The sequence below is a fragment of the Hippoglossus stenolepis genome, chromosome 9 (genome assembly GCF_022539355.2).
Source record: "Hippoglossus stenolepis isolate QCI-W04-F060 chromosome 9, HSTE1.2, whole genome shotgun sequence".
Taxonomy (NCBI): domain Eukaryota; kingdom Metazoa; phylum Chordata; class Actinopteri; order Pleuronectiformes; family Pleuronectidae; genus Hippoglossus; species Hippoglossus stenolepis.
Window position 1 is genome coordinate 27207685 of NC_061491.1, and position 18970 is coordinate 27226654.

The 18970-nt window shown below is 44.4% G+C and overlaps 3 protein-coding genes across 6 annotated transcripts in view; 1 reads left to right on the forward strand and 2 right to left on the reverse strand.

Annotated features, from left to right (window-relative positions):
• The window catches only part of rusc2 (RUN and SH3 domain containing 2), a 30466-nt gene extending 25493 nt beyond the window's left edge, over positions 1-4973 (reverse strand). For 2 of the 3 annotated variants that reach the window (XM_047341274.1, XM_035165855.2), the window contains exon 1: positions 4842-4973. The gene's annotated coding sequence lies outside the window, so the exon portion shown is untranslated. Of the gene's footprint in view, positions 1-4003; positions 4098-4841 lie in introns of those variants that run through there. The other variant, XM_047341273.1, reaches the window with a different exon arrangement.
• A 2786-nt stretch (positions 4974-7759) lies between these two features.
• LOC118115235 (chromatin modification-related protein eaf-1-like) lies at positions 7760-10605 on the reverse strand. The gene is made up of 7 exons (XM_047341288.1): positions 10492-10605; positions 10356-10408; positions 9861-10278; positions 9367-9814; positions 8166-8988; positions 8019-8089; positions 7760-7853 (listed from the first exon to the last, which is right to left on the reverse strand). Exons 1-6 carry the CDS (start codon positions 10536-10538, stop codon positions 8043-8045), a joined length of 1836 nt encoding a protein of 611 aa, XP_047197244.1. The 5' UTR covers positions 10539-10605; the 3' UTR covers positions 7760-7853; positions 8019-8042.
• Positions 10606-11755: 1150 nt separating this feature from the next.
• The window catches only part of LOC118115244 (protein unc-13 homolog B), a 117877-nt gene continuing 110662 nt past the window's right edge, over positions 11756-18970 (forward strand). For both annotated transcript variants that reach the window (XM_047341379.1, XM_047341380.1), the window contains exon 1: positions 11756-12018. In XM_047341379.1, the coding sequence (XP_047197335.1) occupies positions 11907-12018 (112 nt within the window). In that variant the 5' untranslated portion in view covers positions 11756-11906. The remainder of the gene's footprint in view (positions 12019-18970) is intronic.

Genomic DNA, 18970 nt, shown 5'->3' on the forward strand with positions numbered 1-18970 from the left:
TTCTTAAAATAACATGAAGGCAAGACAGAGTCAGTGCGGTCACACTGACATTCACCTTCCACCTCCAAATTCTAATCAGGCTTCAATCAAGCATTCTTGAGATATTGCGTTCACAAGACCAAAAATGTGTTTTGTAAAGTCAAGCTGATTTAACTAATTGATCAATCAACTAAAAAAACCAGACTGTCTCCGTCTGTATTCATTTCTTAATTGAGCTGAATGACTCGGCTGATAACTCGGCAACGTCAGCTCGGAATCAGCCAGAGAATGAGGAACCAGTGATGATCGAAATTCAACTCACGGCCTGAGGAACTTATAGTTTTGTGACGGTAAAGTTTAATTTAAAAAATCTAATATATAATCTAATCTCTACAACCTTTTTGAGTTGTTGAGTCTTTTTCCTGCCCTGATTCAGCAGCTGAGCCGCCGGTCGTCATGTAATCACCACATCATGTTTCACACAACAGCGCAGAGGGAATGTCCACAGCGTATTGATGGTGTCCCCGGCAGTGATCTCTCACCAGCAGACAAATGAGCACTAAATATACAGAGCGAGGCCGGGCAGCATTCTCCCTCCTCAGCAATAAGCACTCACTGCGACGCTCACGGCTCTTTCACACGGTCGTCTGGGTGCCTTTAAATCCAGAGCTGCTGTAACAAGCCGGAGGGGAAACGCGTCCATGTGTTGGACTCAAATGTCTCAACAGCATCGGGCGCACACGTCGTTACTTCTCTCTCAGAAACACAGATTATGGCCGTGTCCTGACGCTTTGACTCGGTGGAACAAACATTCACATCTTTCACAAAAAAGTATCTTTATGCACGGAAGCAAAAAGATAATCTTCATCATGCTCAGGGTCTTTTAGGCAATTCAATTCTTTCAATGTTAATAATGATGCGGTCGGAGGTGGACAAGGTTTTCTCTTGCAGTAAGTAAACAAAGGCCGCTTTCAGACAAGAGTGTAGATATTTGAACAAAGATTTTGAAATAATATTCGGGCTCGGGTCAGAGTCGGACACTTAAGCTGGCAAATCTGATTGATTTTTTGTGCTGCCAGCATTTGCTGATTCCAGCATTTGAAATATGCAGATTTAATATCTTTCTGCTGTGCATGACATTTAAAGATGTCCCCTTTAGCTCTGGAAAACTGAGAGAGGATTACATTTTCATTATTTTGATAGACAATACTGAAAATCAATTAATCAAGACAATATTAAACAGACTAAATGAAACTAATTATTACTACAGCCCAACATACTTCACTCTGCAATGCTGCGAAGTATTTATGTTGTATGTTGACATAAATGTTACTCAACTAAATTTGTTCCTAGAAAGCAAAAGGGCTTTGGGTGATCCACAGTCTATCCTGTGGCTGGAAACACAAAAGGATCTCGATCAGTTCCCTGAGGGACTCCTACAGCCTCGACAATACTTCCACAAATCCCCGACAGGAAGCATCACAAGTTCCAGGGTTTTCTTCACACTTTCTGACTCACACGTTTCTTAAATACAACTTGTTTTCAAAAACTGGTGAACTCGAGTCATATGATTCAGGAATCTTGAACACACAGAATCAGCTTTTCCTTCATTGTGCATTTTGTGCTTGGCTGAAAGCTTAGTCTCTGTTGGATGCGCATGTGGCACAGCAAAAAACACTCCTTGCATTGCACAGGCCATTGAAAAGAAGGGGTTTCAGAGTGCAGCCATGCCGTTGTAACTCAAAGGGCCTTAAGCCACATGGTGGGAGGTATTTATAGCATCAGTGGGGATGGAATGGTCCAAGCTCCAAGTTTGCTTTTGAGTTTGAAGAGCATCAACAATAGAGAATACAGACACAAAAGAAAAGGCTTTCAGGACGTTGCCAGTTCTCAAAACTAGAGCAGTGCTCGTTCTAAACCTGCCTGGTTTGAACGGCCTGTTTTCTGGTGATGCTGGTCGCTGCTTTTTAATTCTGAAACTGTAAAAGTTATCTGCAACAATTGAGCCCCAGCAAATAACGAGCTCCTGCTGGTCTCAGTCCACAGACGCTGAGGTAAAGACCTGCTGCTGCACAAAGAGCTGTTCACCTGTTAATTCAAAGTTCGGTGAAGCTTGACTCTGAACTTCTGTTGATGATTCCCATTAGAGCGCTGGTCCTCTGTTTACGCAAAGTTTATTGATATTGAACGTATCAACACTGAACTTCACTTGGCCCTTAACAATACACATGACAAGCGTGAAGCCGACGGTTCTCAAACTATGCATTTCATAGACAGACAAAACTAGATTACTGGAATCAGTAGATTAAGATAATTATGATGTTGAAACTTAATCCTTTAGCTCTGGACAACATACAAAACAAGTCAACTTAAGTTTTTAGGCGACACAGAGTGCTGCCGCAGATAACAGTGTTGAAACTCTCCCTTCAGGGAAAGTAGAGAATACACAACATGACCTGCATGACATCTGCATACCGTTATTTTACAAATCTGAGTTACTCACGCCACAACACAAATCAAAACACACACACACACAACAGCAGAGAAACTGTGCACATCCGGCCTCCGCAGGCAGGCGCTCGATTACATAACACAGAGAGACACATTCCGAGATCAGGAGGAGCAGCTGAAGTCTGAGAGCAGACACGTCGCATGACACAGTGAATCAGTCTGTCTTTAAAAACTGTGCATGACCACGACGCTGAGGCTTGAAACTCAGATTGTTATGGTCATTGGCTCAGTGGCCACACGTCCCTGCTGGTGACGCAGGTCTGTCAAATCATCACTGGAGAACATGTGATAGTGAAAACATGAGCATGTGCAGAAATACTGATGCAAACAGAAAGAGAGATGTGAGGTTTTACTGCTTAGATAAACTGAGCAATTCTCATTAGCTCCTCACGTAACGATACATGATATGAAATGATAAGATACAACATTATACAATACGATACATGATATGATACAATAAGACGGAATACGATAATAATCTTAAGATGATTTGATACAATACAAAACGTCATGGTGCGAAATGGGCCTGAGAACAATCCATTAAAGTTTGGTATTATGGGATATTTTATATTCATTTTCACCAGAGGACAAATCCTTCCATGGTCCTGTGACTCTTCATCTGCATCATCATCCAGTAGAAACATTTAATTTGCACCAACGAGTGAATCTGCACAGACAGAAGTGCATCAAGCATCCGTCCTCCTCCGGTTACCTTAAATCTTTGGCACATGTTCAATCAGCTGCTTGAGGATAAATATCTATTGTCTGTCTGACGCAGTAGTTGCTGTTATTGTGTTGCTTTAAATTCCAGCAGCGAGACAAACCCTCTGCAGACGAATAGTAATGTTTGCAAACGGAAACTGGGGAAACGTGCGTCCCTGTGCATCGACATCAGGACAGAGGTCATGTGCAGAACGAACGCTGCCAGAGACAAATCCAGTTAAACCTTAAACCTGTGCTACTGTAAGTACTACTCACAAGTTTTACTTACTACTGTTACTGCCACTACTGATAAAAAACATTAAAATCACATTTAACAACAACACAATAAGATCTTTAGTATTGTTGTCTCATAGGAAGAGCTCCAGTATCCATCCTACCTGCTGCTATGGGAACTAAGAGTTGATAATAATTCTCCAGAAATAAGTCGGGTGTGGACTAATTCAGTTTGTAAAATACAATAACAATAACATAATAGGAAAATAACTATGTACTGAACTCTTCTCTCTGCTTCTCAGCTGAGATGATCAATACCATCATTTCTAACTGCACAGGGTCCCTCAGGTCAGAAAACCACCTCCTGCTTGTCAGTTATTTAAGTCTAATGTCAAATACAACTCGAGAATTAACACGAATATAAATATCTGTTGCAGTCAGATAATAATTGTGAGACAGGTTCAGCAGAAACAAAAGGAAACATCCCTGGATATAAAGGATGTCACTGAGAGACCTCACAGTAAATCCCATTTATAATAAAACATAGATAATTCACACATTTAGGTGCAGAACTCACGGTTCGATGCTGTAGGCCTGGCTGCTTGTGTCAGTGGACCAACCTGCTTCTCCACCATGTTGTGATGGAGCTCAAGACACCAAACAGCATGAAACAGCCATCAACAACAGGAAGTTCAGCCACACAGCCTTCACAATAAAAGCCTGGGAGTGTGCATCAGCACAAAAATCAATGTCGTTTTTTTCAACCGATATCATTCAAGGTAAAAATTTAAAAAAAATAAATCAATACATCTTGTGTTTTGCAGCAGTTTTAGGGAAGGGACATTTTTTAGAAAACATTTTTAGGAGTAAAATCAAAGCCCATCGCTCAACATCAAAGCCACACTTTTATTTTGTAGATTTTAAACGGAAGTGGTGCTTCTCACGTGCTGTGACTTGACAGTGGAGCTGTTGTTTCTGCTGATCTGTGATCAATATGGTGAACTAACGGTGGAACAGGCCGCAGCCGATGAGACGATGAACCGCTTCAGTGTATAAATGAACTGAATCGTGTCGGTTGATAAACGGTCCTGTCGCCTGTGTTCACCCGGAGGCTGTGACCGTTTCCCCCGCAGAGGAACCGAGGAGACACCGCTGACGTCCCCGCAGCCTTTGTGTCACAGCGATGAATAAAACAACGCATCAAAGACATAACATCACATAACATCACATCACATCCCCTCACCGCTGAATCACCGATGACACGAGGATGATACAAGTCAGAGTAACAAAATGACGACTAACATCAAACGGAGATGAGGCGTCATTGGGTTTTTTTTTTTTTCCTCTCGTTTTTTAAACGTCCTCGGATCTGATCTGGGATTAAAACGAGTCCCAGATTAAAGTGCAGCTCTCACCTCGTGGCAGGTGCAGGTCCACTGGGGGAAGATGGACAACATGTCAGAGCTGCAGATACAGTCCAGGATACACGGGAGGTAATAATGGAGCAGACTGAACACCGCAGCATGAGGAGGAGGAGGAGGAGGAGGAGGAGGAAGATGAGGGGCTGGACCCGAGCGACACGTCAGCCTGAGGTCACTGAGTCTCAGTCCGGTGTCAGAGCTCCGTAGACTGGGTTATCTAACCGAGTCTGACCCGAGTAAATAAGATGATGTCCGGCTCTCATCACAGGCCGCACTGCAGACAGGGAATCCAGATTAACATAATAATAATAATAATCATCATCATGATCAAATAATAATGATTAGTAAACATAATACTACTAATAATGATAATGATTATAACATTAATAATAATCATCATATTAAAAATAATAAGGATAGTAATCACAATCATAACACTTCTACTACTAATATTAATAATACTAACAATTCTTATATTCTTCTAATATTTTTGTTTTTATTATTCTAATAATGATAATATTAATGATATTAATACTTAATCTACTCCTAGGACTACAACTAGTATTAATAATAATAACAATAATCACAATATTTATCATTATTATAATTACACTCAGGGATAATAATAATAATAAAACTTATACTACTATTTCATCTACTACTACGACAACAACTAGTATTAATAGTAATGATAATTAATAATATTTATTATTATAGTATTAGTATAGTATATAATATGTCATCAGATATTTGAGCTGAAGCGTATATGACATGTTTCCTCTACTTCACTGACCAACATTTGATTTAATTGTCTTGAGTCTTGAGTTGCTGAATATATTACTTATTACTAATCATATACATTTTTCATTGTCTGATTTTAAATAAATCTTTCATAACAGACAGATAATTTCACTTTGCCTCGAGGAATCTACTCTGCTACTCTACGTCTTTCAACAAGTACGGATTCTGATTTAATATTTACTTTGACCTGGTTTCCTGCGTCGACTATTTCCTAAGGTAAAAGGAAAAAGAAGATTGAAATGATGCCTTTCAGATACATTTTTATTACTTGTTAATACAACTTGATTCTAATAGTAAAAGTGATAAAGCGCTTTAACTACTGACTGAGATTTTTTACCAGATTTACGTTTACCAGCACACAGAAAGGTTTTCAGTGATTGAGTAGACACTTTTCTGAATGTGTCATAAGGCTGCATGTTCCACAAACTCACCCAGAACAGTTTAAAAGGATGTGTCATCTCTTGTTATAAAAACATGAGGTGTGAAAGACTTTATGGAGTTTTATTTCCCTATAAGTGAAAAAATAATTTGTAACTTGAGTTTAATGTCGTCACATTTGTACGTTTTTTGCAGCAGCTGGAGAGGACAGTAGGATTATGCTTCTTATGGAAAAGGATGGAAATGCTGCACATTTATAACTCAAATACAGATTCTCTATACTATAAACGTCTATATACTAGATGTGAACACTGGTTTATTCATGCATATGTCATGTTGTGTTGTTTTTCATCCTTGTTTATGGCTTATTGATAAGTGGATATTCTGCAAATGGTTTTGTCCACTGCTAAACTTCTACATAATAAAAAATGTAATTTCCTCTAACAGAGATGAGCCTGATGTAATCTGAACCACCCGATGTGCAGCAGTTGTATTGTCTGCCACTGGGGGGCAGTGGAAACCAGCGAGGAACACAACCCAACCTTTAACAGTCATATTCTTTGTTCTTATCTCTTGATGCTCAGCAGACAAAGGGAACAAATCATATAGATCATTTATTCAGACAGTTTTCAGGTGATGCCAAAAACGTTTAGTCCACTTTAGAAGTCTGGTAAAGAAAAACTGAATGAACTCACCAATGACCTCACTACTCCATGTAGTTTCAGGTGCTGTTGGTATTTCAGCCAATCCCTCGATGAATTGAACTTGTTTTTGCATTTCTTGCACAGTTGATGTGATCATTGTGTCGTAAAGCCTCATTCAATCTGCACTAACGGGTTTGGCCTCATGGGAGCAGTAGAAACCAGCTTTGAACACAACAGACACTGACAATTGTTAGTGAACACTTGGTTATTTATAAATCCAGCAAATACTGAGCACCACTAGCAATTAGCATTGAGTGCTATTCTGGTCACCTGATTAATGATTATTCAATTCCCATAGTTTTGCTCTAACTGCATTACTACCTGGTTCTTAAAGTCATCAGTTAATCACTGACTTTTCATTTCAATGAGCCGCATTCCTTTTACTATGTCACAGCTCCAGGTGACAAACTCCCGCTCAGTAGAGTGGACTCATCATGTCCCTGGTTCTGATGGCCACAGTTAGGTCCAAGGATTTCATATTTCCCTTTGGGTATAAGGTACCAAATAAAAAATGTACTTTTCAATTAAAGAGCCAGGCAGTGGTGCGCCTCAACATGCTAACATTGTACTGCATTTAAAACCAGGTGTCAATTCATTAAGGTTGTGTCAGTCATGTTCAAACCTTGTTTCGAGTGCTCTCAAGAGGCCAAAACCAGTTACTGTCTTGTCACAGCATTCCCACCACTCATCAAAAGGACACGGAAGCAATTTTAAGATTGTATATTTATAAACGGGGGAATATCAACTTTAAAGTCAAGTTGAGATTTGATGAAACTTGACTTGTGATGATGCAGTTCCAACAGCAACTAGGAGACGCCATGAAAACCACCAAGAACCCACTTATAGAAATCGAGCCGAATTACAATACCACACAACCAGATCCAGTAGACCCGTTAGTTAATAGGTCAACTCATGTTCGACCTATTGGCTGACTGCCTTGGGTCTTCCTCATGGAAAGAGCCAGCATTAAAAATTAAAAAAAAAAAAACCTTCATATGGTACCTTGAGAATACTCAGCACAGTTTAAAGTTAGATTTCCACACAATATAATTTTTATTTTTCCAAAAGACTCATGGTACACGTTTAGTTCAACATGGGTCATTGGATGAAACACCTACAGCACCTGAAAGGACAGATTATTCAAGCAATAAGTTCAATTCAAATAGCACAAAATCATAATATACATCACAAGGCACTTTACATAGGTCAAGACCACAATTAGTGTGTGTTGATCAAGTGTAGAAAACAGATGCAAGATGTCCTCAAACAACCAGGAGTTTAGACTCACCCCTGCAGGCAATAATTTCAGGCTTTAGCCCAATCCTCCTTTGCTTCCATAGTTGACTGGTCGCCTGCCCTCTAATGGTGAAATTCACAAGACAATGAAAGTGTAGACATTTAAATTGACCAGACTAAATTTACAATTTAAACCAACCTAGTTTGATCCCTGGTGTAGTCTGGTAGTGCCCCTGCAGCTGAGACTGGGGACGGGCCTGGTAGCTCTGGCTCTGCTGTGCCTGCGGCTGAGCCTGGTGGATCTGGCTCTGTTGCGCCTGCACCTGGGGACGGGCCTGGTAGCTCTGGCTCAGCTGAGCCTGGGGATGGGCCTGGTAGCTCTGGCTCTGCTGCGCCTGGTAGCTCCGGCTCGGCTGAGCCTGGGAATGGGCCTGGTAGATCTGGCTCTGCTGCTTCTGCGGCTGAGCCTGGGAACCGGCCTGGTAGCTCTGGCTCTGCAGCTGAGCCTGGGGATGGGCCTGGTAACTCTGGCCCTGCTGCGCCAAAGCCTGGGGACGGGCCTGGTAGCTCTGGTTCTTCTGCGCCTGCGGCTTGGGACGGGTCTGGTAACTCTGGCCCTGCTGTGCCTGAGCCTGGGGACGGGCCTGGTGGATCTGGCTCTGCTGCGCCTGTGGCTTGGGACGGGTCTGGTAACTCTGGCCCTGCTGCGCCTGAGCCTGGGGGCGGGCCTGGTGGATCTGGCTCTGCTGCGCCTGCGGCTGAGCCTGGGGACGGGCCTGGTGGATCTGGCTCTTCTGCGCCTGAGGACGGACCTGGTAACTCTGGCCCTGTTGCGGCTGAGCCTGGGGACGGGCCTGGTGGATCTGGCTCTGCTGTGCCTGAGGACGGACCTGGTAACTCTGGCCCTGTTGCGCCTGGTGGATCTGGCTCTGCTGCGCCTGCGGCTTGGGACGGGTCTGGTAACTCTGGCCCTGCTGCGCCTGAGCCTGGGGACGGGCCTGGTGGATCTGGCTCTGCTGCGCCTGCGGCTTGGGGCGAGGTCTGGTAACTCTGGCCCTGCTGCGCCTGAGCCTGGGGCGGGCCTGGTGGTTCTGGCTCTGCTGCGCCTGCGGCTGAGCCTGGGGACGGGCCTGGTGGATCTGGCTCTTCTGCGCCTGAGGACGGACCTGGTAACTCTGGCCCTGTTGCGCCTGAGCCTGGGGACGGGCCTGGTGGATCTGGCTCTGCTGCGCCTGCGGCTTGGGACGGGTCTGGTAACTCTGGCCCTGCTGCGCCTGAGCCTGGGGACGGGCCTGGTGGATCTGGCTCTGCTGCGCCTGTGGCTTGGGACGGGTCTGGTAACTCTGGCCCTGCTGCGCCTGAGCCTGGGGACGGGCCTGGTGGATCTGGCTCTGCTGCGCCTGAGGACGGACCTGGTAGCTCTGGCTCTGCTGCGCCTGCGGCTGAGTCTGGGGACGGGCCTGGTGGATCTGGCTCTGCTGCGCCTGAGGACGGACCTGGTAACTCTGGCCCTGCTGCGCCTGAGCCTGGGCCTGGTGGATCTGGCTCTGCTGCGCCTGGGGACGGGCCTGGTAACTCTGGCCCTGCTGAGCCTGAGGACGGACCTGGTAGCTCTGGCTCTGCCTGAGCCTGGGGACGGGCCTGGTGGATCTGGCTCTGCTGAGCCTGGGGACGGGCCTGGTAACTCTGGCCCTGCTGAGCCGGAGCCTGGGGACGGGCCTGGTAGCTCTGGCCCTGCTGAGCCTGAGGACGGGCCTGGTAGCTCTGGCCCTGCTGAGCCGGAGCCTGGGGACGGGCCTGGTAGCTCTGGCTCTGCTGAGCCTGGGGACGGGTGCAGTAGCTCTGGCCCTGCTGAGCCGGAGCCTGGGGACGGGCCTGGTAGCTCTGGCCCTGCTGAGCCTGAGGACGGACCTGGTAGCTCTGGCCCTGCTGCGCCTGAGCCTGGGGACCGGCCTGGTAGCTCTGGCCCTGCTGAGCCGGAGCCTGGGGACGGGCCTGGTAACTCTGGCCCTGCTGAGCCTGAGCACGGGGACGGACCTGGTAGCTCTGGACCTGGTAGCTCTGGCCCTGCTGCGCCTGAGGACGGGGACCAGCCTGGTAGCTCTGGCCCTGCTGAGCCGGAGCCTGGGGACGGGTCTGGTAGCTCTGGCCCTGCTGAGCCGGAGCCTGGGGACGGGTCTGGTAGCTCTGGCCCTGCTGAGCCTGGGGACGGGTCTGGTAGCTCTGGCCCTGCTGAGCCTGGGGACGAACCTTGTAGCCAAAGGCAAGGTTGCCTGGCACCTGAATGTTGGGCTCAAAGGCCTTACTGGAAGCTGTTGAGAAATAATTTTGTTACTTATCTTGTTTGATAGACTCTTAATAGAAGCTTAATATTGACCTGTAATCTTACATGTTATTCTTGCTTGAAGCCCGCCAATGAACAACAGCCATAGAAGCACCACACTATAAAACAAGAAAGTCACATTAAAAATTAAAGTTTGTCATTTAATTCTTCCACAAAAACACAGAATAAATCACACAGTTACCATCTCATAGGTCCCATGGCTTCAGACAGCGATATGATCAAACACATATTGAAATGCGTCTATCTGACTTAACGTCTGTAGGCCTCCGTGGTGCAGTGGCGAGGAATCAGCCCTGCAGGTGTTTTGATCTTCTCACGACAGCCAATCACAGCTCCCTCTCTTGCTCACAGGTTGATTGGAAACAGGTGGAAGTAACGAGGCTCCTTAGACACACACAAAGTCCTCCAGTTAGAAAAGTTTCATTCGCTCGTCAGTGTTCAGATTCCACCGATGTGTCACTGAACCATCGTGTGACTTCACAAAATGCATCGGAGCTGATGTTGAGCTTCATGCAGAAGTGGCATCATGTCAATCTTTGTCAATAAAATAAAAATGAACCAGATTCCTCCTGATCGAATCACGTGAGTCTCAAGAATGACATCAAGAAAACAATTCAGCAGCAATAATCATCACTGTGATCCTATGAAATAAGGTTTAATGGTACATTTTTATTTCCAAAGCCTTCACGTTGTGTTTGAGGGTTCTCATGGTTCTTCTGTTTGCTTATTATTATTATCCTGTGAATTCTGCAGATCAATCTTGAAACCAATCATCTCTCTTGTCTTCCTGCTTCTCCTGTGTTTGATCTTGATCTTAAAAGTCTGTGACTGTAGATTTTGAACTTTATCGTTTGCTGTACTTGAATCGTATCATTTTATTTCTTGCCTCTAATTTTGATTTCATATTATCAGGATACTTATTATTACTTATTGGCGGGTGGCAACCAGCATCAAAGTGCATTACCGCCCTCTACTGTGTCTTCTTTGCACTATAATATTTGCTTTTTGCATCATATCATTGGTTGTATTTTAGATGAAATGCTATCGTATCATTTTATTTGTTGTCTCTAACTTTGGATTTCGTCTTTGAATGTTAAATGTTATTGTTATTGTTATTGTTGCCTCTGATGTTTTGTTCGTCCATCTTTGTGAAACACTTTGTATCATCTGCTTTGAAAGATGTTATTATTATTGCTATCATCATCACCATTATTATTATTATTATTAATATTATTGATATATTATTGGAATGCAACAAAAAAACATATTTCTTCCTTTGATTTACTTCGAATAAAAATGTTTTTCTTATGCCTGGCCCTATTACTCTCCCATAACACCATGCACATGTATTTTTGTGTAGGCTTCAGTTTATGGTCTGTAGGCTTGTGATGCTTATGGTGTCATCTCCTAATTCCCAGCTCTACTCCAGTCTTTGAACGCAGCACAAGAGCCGCCCCAGTCCACCGGTGGTTTCACTCAGTCCCTGGTTCTCAGGCGGTGGTGACGGTCATCAGTGGAACCTTAACCCGGGGTGTGCACCTGCCTCCCGGCCGCACACTGGTTTCCGTAGCGGAGGAGCAGCGGGACTCCGGATGAATGAGCGAGAGAAGAAGTGCGGTGCAACAGGCTCCAGGGCTGAAGGTCCCTGAAGGCTCCTCCGCTCCTGTTGCACACAGACCGGCCGAGATGTCCCTGCTGTGTGTCCGAGGTAAGAGCTCCGGGCGTCAGGTGCACGTCTCACTGTTCACAGCCCGAACCCCCCACAGGGTCCGGGGGGGTGAGGGTGTGAGGAGGAACAGCTCAGGGGATCCTGCAGAGATTTAAATAAAAAACACAACTTCTCAGAGGAATCACTCCGGATTGTTTAGGATAACAAAATGTGAGGAGTCATGTTTATAGTTTTTAGTATTAGTACTGTAAGTAAATTAAGTTTTAGATTACCTCACTCATTTTAACACATTTGACTTATTGCATGTTTGAAATAAATAAAGTTTAGTTTTCAGCTGTTGCTCTAAATGTAACTGACCAGGAACTAGACAAAGACTTCTACCTGTGTGTGTGTGTGTGTGTGTGTGTGTGTGTGTGTGTGTGTGTGTGTGGTGTGTGTGTGTGTGTGTGTGTGTGTGTGTGTGTGTGTGTGTGTGTGTGTGTGTGTGTGTGTGTGTGTGTGTGTGTGAGTGACATTATGGGGATTTGACTTCCTTATGGGGACAAAAAGCAAATCCATACAATGTTTATTCAATGAATTTAAGGTGAAGACATGTTTTAAGGTTAGATCAGGGTTCGGTTAAGGGTTAGGTTAAGGTTAAGAGGTTAGAGTAAGGTTAAAGGTTAGGGAAGTCATGACTATGGTCAAGGTTACATTGAGTCGATGTAAATCAGAGACGTGACTGTGTGTGTGTGTCTGTGTGTGTCTGTGTGTGTGTACTGACACTGTTAGGAGTGTGTATCTGATCGATGCTTTACGTTACAGTCCACACTCAGATGTCAGCCTCCAGTAGATAAGTCGTATTGTTGTACGGTGGCTGTCTGATAAATAACAAGACATCGACGTTGCAAAAATTATGTTTTCACATTTAAAAGAATTTCCATCTGTATAAAGTTCGGCTCTCATCTTGGTGAGCGGAGTTAAGGATCCACATCAAAGTGAATAACAGTTGATGCACAGTTATTGGTTTTTATTATTTCGTCCATAGACTGTTATATACAGATGGACAACGTGACAGCTCCAACAAAAGTGAATCTGGTGCATCCTGGATACTCTAGCTTCATTTCTGGATAGTGGGAGGATCCGTCTTTATTCCCAGTCTGTGTGAGTCTGTGTGAGTCTGAAGCTGGAGCGTCTGTGTGAGTCTGTGTGAGTCTGTGTGAGTCTGAGCAGCAGCAGCACATGTGTGAATGTGAAGGAAGCAAAGCTGAACTGGGATTTAGCTCCGGGAGAGAAAATAGCCACAAAACCACATTTTACTTGTTTGATTGCTCGGTAACGTTTGTTGTGAATTATGTCTTCGTAATGTGAGTTGAACACGAACGAGGATCCACTGATGTTTTTTAAATCCTGCTGTTCACATTTCTTGAAACTTCCATGCTCATACGTGCACTGAGGCGAGCTCATTCCCTCTGGACATCAGAACGTGTGTTTTACCTGCTCATTGTTCACGAGCTCCTGAATTGAAAAGAATATCAATCTATTGTTATAACGTTTGTTTTTAATTTGTAGAACATTAACTATTTCACAAGAAACAAAGATTTGTTTATATGAAGCAACAAAATCATAATCTTCCGCTTCTCTCTCTGATATTTGCATGATATTGTCAGTTTATGTCTTTTTAAAGGTTTGAAACTGGTCGATGATAATTTCTACGAACTCATGAAGTTTTATGAATGTTTCTGGCTGACGTTTTGGTACATTAGGGTTTTATTCTGTATTTCCTGGTCAGCGGTGATTGAACCGTGTAAACTAGAAGCTCAAAGGAACATCTCAAGCTCCACAGAGACATTATTGAATGAAAGGGGGATAATTATTAACTCAGACAAAAGTCAATGTACAAAACAACCTGAATTAATTTATAAATATCGTTAATTTCAGGGGAAAGTTTTGGTGTCTGATGTCGTTCTTCCACATTCACCATGACGACAGAGGTGTATTGAATCTGTTTCTCCTGACATGTAAATATCAGTGGAAACAAGTGGTTGTTTGTAAAAAAAAAAGTTTAGTTCATTAAAAATAAAATAAAAAAACAGATTATTCCCTCCTTGCCGACATCTTACTCAACGCACTTGGCTCCCGTCCAGGCGACAAATTGCTCGTCTTTGGCAGAGTCGCTGATTGATTCTCACGCCATTCAAACTATTGTCTGCCAATCTCCAACGCTCAGCCCCTGGCGTATTGTTCCCCACTGATCGCTTCTGACCATTTCCCATCTTGGGTGTGAGCGCTGCCTGAGGCTGGACGGCCGCCACCGCCACCGCCACCAAACTCCTCTATTACAGGATGATGAGATGGGGGGGTGGGGGTGGAGGGGAGAGGGTTTGAGGGTTGCAGGGGATGCGGTGGGTGAAGCACAGCTGAGTCGCAGTGGGCTCAGCCAAGTGGAATTATAAAATAGGCCGTCGTTTAATTCCATATCTCGCAGAGAGGCCGATGGAGAATGTGGCTCTTTCAGCTGCGACAGGAGAATCCTCCACTCGTACCCGAGCCTTTCTCAGCTTTGTTTTTTAGATCTCGGAGCTGGAGCCGGACGATACCATCTCAAATCATTCATCTCACTAACGAGATGCTGCTCAGTGATTGGTGCTGACTCCCTCACTGTTCCCTCTCTGAAGAAACCTGCAACTGTCTCAGTGTCGACTGGATGATTTGGTTTTTAGCCTTTATTAGACAGTGACAGTGAAAGAGAGACAGAAGGATGAGAGATCAGGGGAAGACGTCCAGTGACCGGCCCCGACTGATCGAGCTGTATATTCACTGTAATCTGTATAAAAACAGACGTAGACTCTGGTTTGGAAAGTGAAGCCAAAGCTGTTTCTATTGAAGTAACGAGAAAATGACCTTTAACTTGATTTATAACATCAGTAAACATTTTCCTCAGAAGCTGGTTTCAAGTCTTCTTCTGAAGATTTAGAGACAAATAGACCAAAAAGCACCATTTGCATTGGGGCGTGGATCACGTATGATTGACAGCTTGTACCGTCCAATGGGAGCAGGTCGCTCCTTCAAATATGTTTCTTCTTCTTCTTTCATAAAACCAAGATGGCTCTGGACAAAATACCAAGTTTATGGTTTATAAATGTTTTCACAACTTCACCCCACGTGGCCAAAAAACATAAGTGATTGCAGGTTTTAATACGAGATTCAAATTGTGAAATGATGAAGTGATAATCAACCGCGTGATTGTCCAAATCATATCCTCTGTGATTTCTCTGTAAAATTATTAATAACACAACATACATTTCAGATCTGATGCCCCTTCCAGGCAGGATGAAAAGTACATCTGCTTTAAAGTGAGGGATGGTGGTTTGGTCAGTAAAAGGCTTTGTAACATCAGGTTGTTTACACATGTCGCTTTTTGACTCGTTAAATGTATTAATGTTTATGATCTCATGAGGACAGTAACTGTTCTCAAAGAAGCTTTTTGAACTTCCCAGACCAGAGACACAAATGTGTTCGAGTCAGAGTTCAGGTCTTTTCCTCAGACGTGGCAGATGCTCTCTCCCTGATTAAAGAGACCCAGACTTTCACTGCCATTGAGGGGAAATGCAGACAAACCAGAAGAGTGGCTTCCTTGTTCCTTGAGAGCCGTGATGCTTTTCAGAATCCATTTTGCTCATCCCTTGTCCCGCGCTGCGTCGAGGGCCCTCAGAGCCCGGATGGTGGCTGGCAGTCTCCTGCAGACGAGTGAGTGGCTGCGGATGAAAAGACGAGAGGACGGGAGGACGGGAGGACTCGGTCTCTGACAGATCTGTCTGTACCCACACTCGGCTATTTCTGGATGGCAATTAGCAGTGGAATACATGCATGCAATGGCATTGCATAATTTTTCGAGTGTTAAATCAGGTTACTGTAAAGAAATTGAATCAGAAAGAATCGAACTGCGATAAGTTGACGTGCAGGTGGACGAGGGACTCAAACTCTTTGTCGTCTCTGCAGCTCGACACAGAAACTGGTGGTTGTGTAAGTTTTATTGTGTTAACGTCAGAGAGCGTCACAGTGTTAACGTCACGCTGCTGATATGTGAAAGCTTGTTTTTAGGCCACCAGATGTGAAAGGTGAGGCCGGAGCAGGTCGGCCCGACAGCGGCTCGCTGCTGCTGGACCGACACGAGTAAAGCTGCAGCGTCCTGTCTGGGAGCAGGGGGATAGAGAGGGAATAATCCTCCGGCCATCTGCTGCTGCAGCTCCCCTGTGAATGTGTGTCTATGCTTATGTGCATCCGTGAGTGTTTGTTGCGCTGTGACTCACGTGGGTCTTCACTTCCTCCTCATTCCCCCCCCACCCCCTCCATGATAATGCCACTTCCTGGTATCGGCCTCGCTCGCCCCTGACCGCCTCTCCACACTCCTAATCTCTGCTGCTGGACACAGACTTTTTCTTTTAGTCCGTACAAGACTGATCACAGGGAAATGCAGACGAAGCCGTGTGATCTGTCTCCAGGAACATGGTTCTTAAATCTCAGATTGTAAATAAAGATAAAGACGACGTGTCTCCACTTCCCCCCCAATGTCCAGAAATGAAGCTCAAATATCCCAGATAAACCGGTTTGTGCCCATTATTTGAAACCAGAGTCGGCACAGTAGTGAATCGGGGGAGGGGAGTGGTGCCGGTACAGCTGTCAATCATGACGTTTCACATTAATTTGCTTTGACTTCAGTTGTTGCTCAGTGTTTGTGCAGCAGAACATTAACAACAAAGTATTACATCAGCGGCTTGTCCCGCCCGTACAGCCGTCATGGCTGCCTGTGCAAACTGAAGCCAAGTGTGGTCAAGAGTTGAACTCTACCTGACCTGACGTGTGTTGTGTGTTGACAGACGAGATAACGCTCTGATGAAGAAAGTATGAAAGTTTCTGAATATCCATGAAAAGTCTGCGTCCTTTCTTTGCTGTAATATTTTTGGTACGTACTCACGGATACTGATATAGTATCTGTCTCTTACTCAGTTCAGTTCAGCCACAAGTGTTTTGCCCTCAACTTACCTGAATTCACCGTTAGACCCGAGTGAACAGTGTCACAGAAACATGTGTGAAATACTGAAGCCCACCTGCGTCAGTGCATCGTGACCGACGCACAACACAAAGATCTATAATAGTTGTGTTTACTGTGTCGGCTTCATGCGGAGGTCTGCAGGGTCGGCCCTTTAATGGCAGTGAGAGGGTGTTAATGACACGGCCACCAGACTCCCAACCTCCACACACTCAAACCCACCGCCAGCCGACGGACTCCGGCTATAAATAGAATCCACCGTCTGGCCTCCTGTAACGACTCCACTCCGCGGCTGCCCGCCCGCTGAGGGTGGCAGGTCCGCCGCCGCTGAGGAGCGTGAGTGGACCTGAGAGAAACGAGAGCGTGAACACAGGACGAGTCTGGTGCTCGATAAGGAGTATTTACTTGATCTGTGATTTAATACGCAAAGCGAAACCAGCACCTTCACATTGGAGTGACAGTTTGTCAGCAGGTTACACAAAAACTACTGAACCGATTTTACTGAATCTTGTTGTGTAAGAACCCATTGGATTTTTGGGGTGAACTTGATTAACAGGGTTGATCCAGGACTTGTTAATCACTTTAACATTGTGAGATAGAGAGATTTACCAGGTCATGATTAATGGATCATGATTTAAAAAGTCATATTTGTGAGTGTGTGTAATTTGGTGGTTGATTTGGGTTTAAAGTTTAAACTCCACCGATGACATTCTAGTTGGTTTGTTTGTTAACAGGATTACACAAAACCAATCTCCTGGGTCTGGGTATAGAACCCATTTCATTTCGGTGTGGATGTGGATTAAAGGGCAGATTAAGGGCTTTTCCCCCCCACTTTCTTTAATGTACAGATCTTGATTTACAATATCGTTTTAGTGTGTGTTGAGTGTGTAGAGTTGGATACAGATCTAAATGAAAATCTGAATCTAACTGATTTGAATATGTTTATTGGTAGGTTGTCATATAATACATATATAATAGTTTAGTTTATTTCTATTGCGCTGATACACACAGCTACGATTTTAGGTTTTATGACAAATAAATCCGTTATCAGACCACTTCCTTGTGTACGTACAGCTAGATCAAAACATAAACACTATATAAACTACATGGACGATACGATGGCTCCACGGAATCTGACGCATGAATATGGAGAATATTGTCTTGTTTTTGTCAGGCTGTGATTAAGAGACACAGATACACGTGTACACACTCAAATGTCAACCTGTGCACTCATTAGTCGCCCTGCAAAAAGTTTCAATAAACGAGGAGGAAACGAAGACGGGGCTCTGCTTTGTTCTCCCGTTTTAAACTTTACACAGATTTTTATCATTAATCTAAACCATTCAGGGAAGAAATCCAGTAGAGTCGCTGACATATTTGGACAAAGGCAGCGTATGAACAGTGACTCCCGCTGAACGAGCCGATGTGTCGTCTCTCAGCCTCGCTCAGCGTCGACCAGCGGCTCAGAAAGACCAATAATTTACCCCTGAGCGGTTACTTTCTACTGCTGAGCTTCAAAGCTGCACTTTCACATGTCCCTTCAAAGAGATCAAACCAGAACCAGGAGCCATTAAGTGGCTTCAATCTAATGAAGAGGAGAGTGTCGTCAGGATGCAGTGGAAATGACATATGATCACTTCGGCTTTGTTATCCTGTCAACTGTCATTACTTCTTCAACGTCAGGCTCAAGGTATCGTCTGTAGCGACGGCTGGTAGCTTTGTATCTGGACATGACTGAGAAGAACGATGTGGACGATATCATGAATTTAACACCATTTTATAGACTAGGTTGTCGACACTACTGTCAAATAGTGATATGACTCCAAAATATACTAACATCCCAACATTCATACAGTTGTTGAGTTGTGCTGTTAAACACATTTCATCCTTTTATTTCACCTACAGAGGAGGTTGTGTTGTCATTACTGTTTGTTTTCACGCACAAACTACTGAGCCGAT

What these genes read in the sequence shown, in the direction of transcription:
- LOC118115235 (XM_047341288.1), bottom strand. Translation starts at nt 10,538, where the DNA reads ATGTGTTTGATCATATCGCTGTCTGAAGCCATGGGACCTATGAGATG. An exon ending in GCCATGGGACCTATGAGATG is followed by an intron (nt 10,409 to 10,491) that starts GTAACTGTGTGA and finishes CTTGTTTTATAG; the next exon opens with TGTGGTGCTTCTATGGCTGT. An exon ending in CAGGTCCGTCCTCAGGCTCA is followed by an intron (nt 9,815 to 9,860) that starts GCAGGGCCAGAG and finishes CCGGCTCAGCAG; the next exon opens with GGCCAGAGCTACTGCACCCG.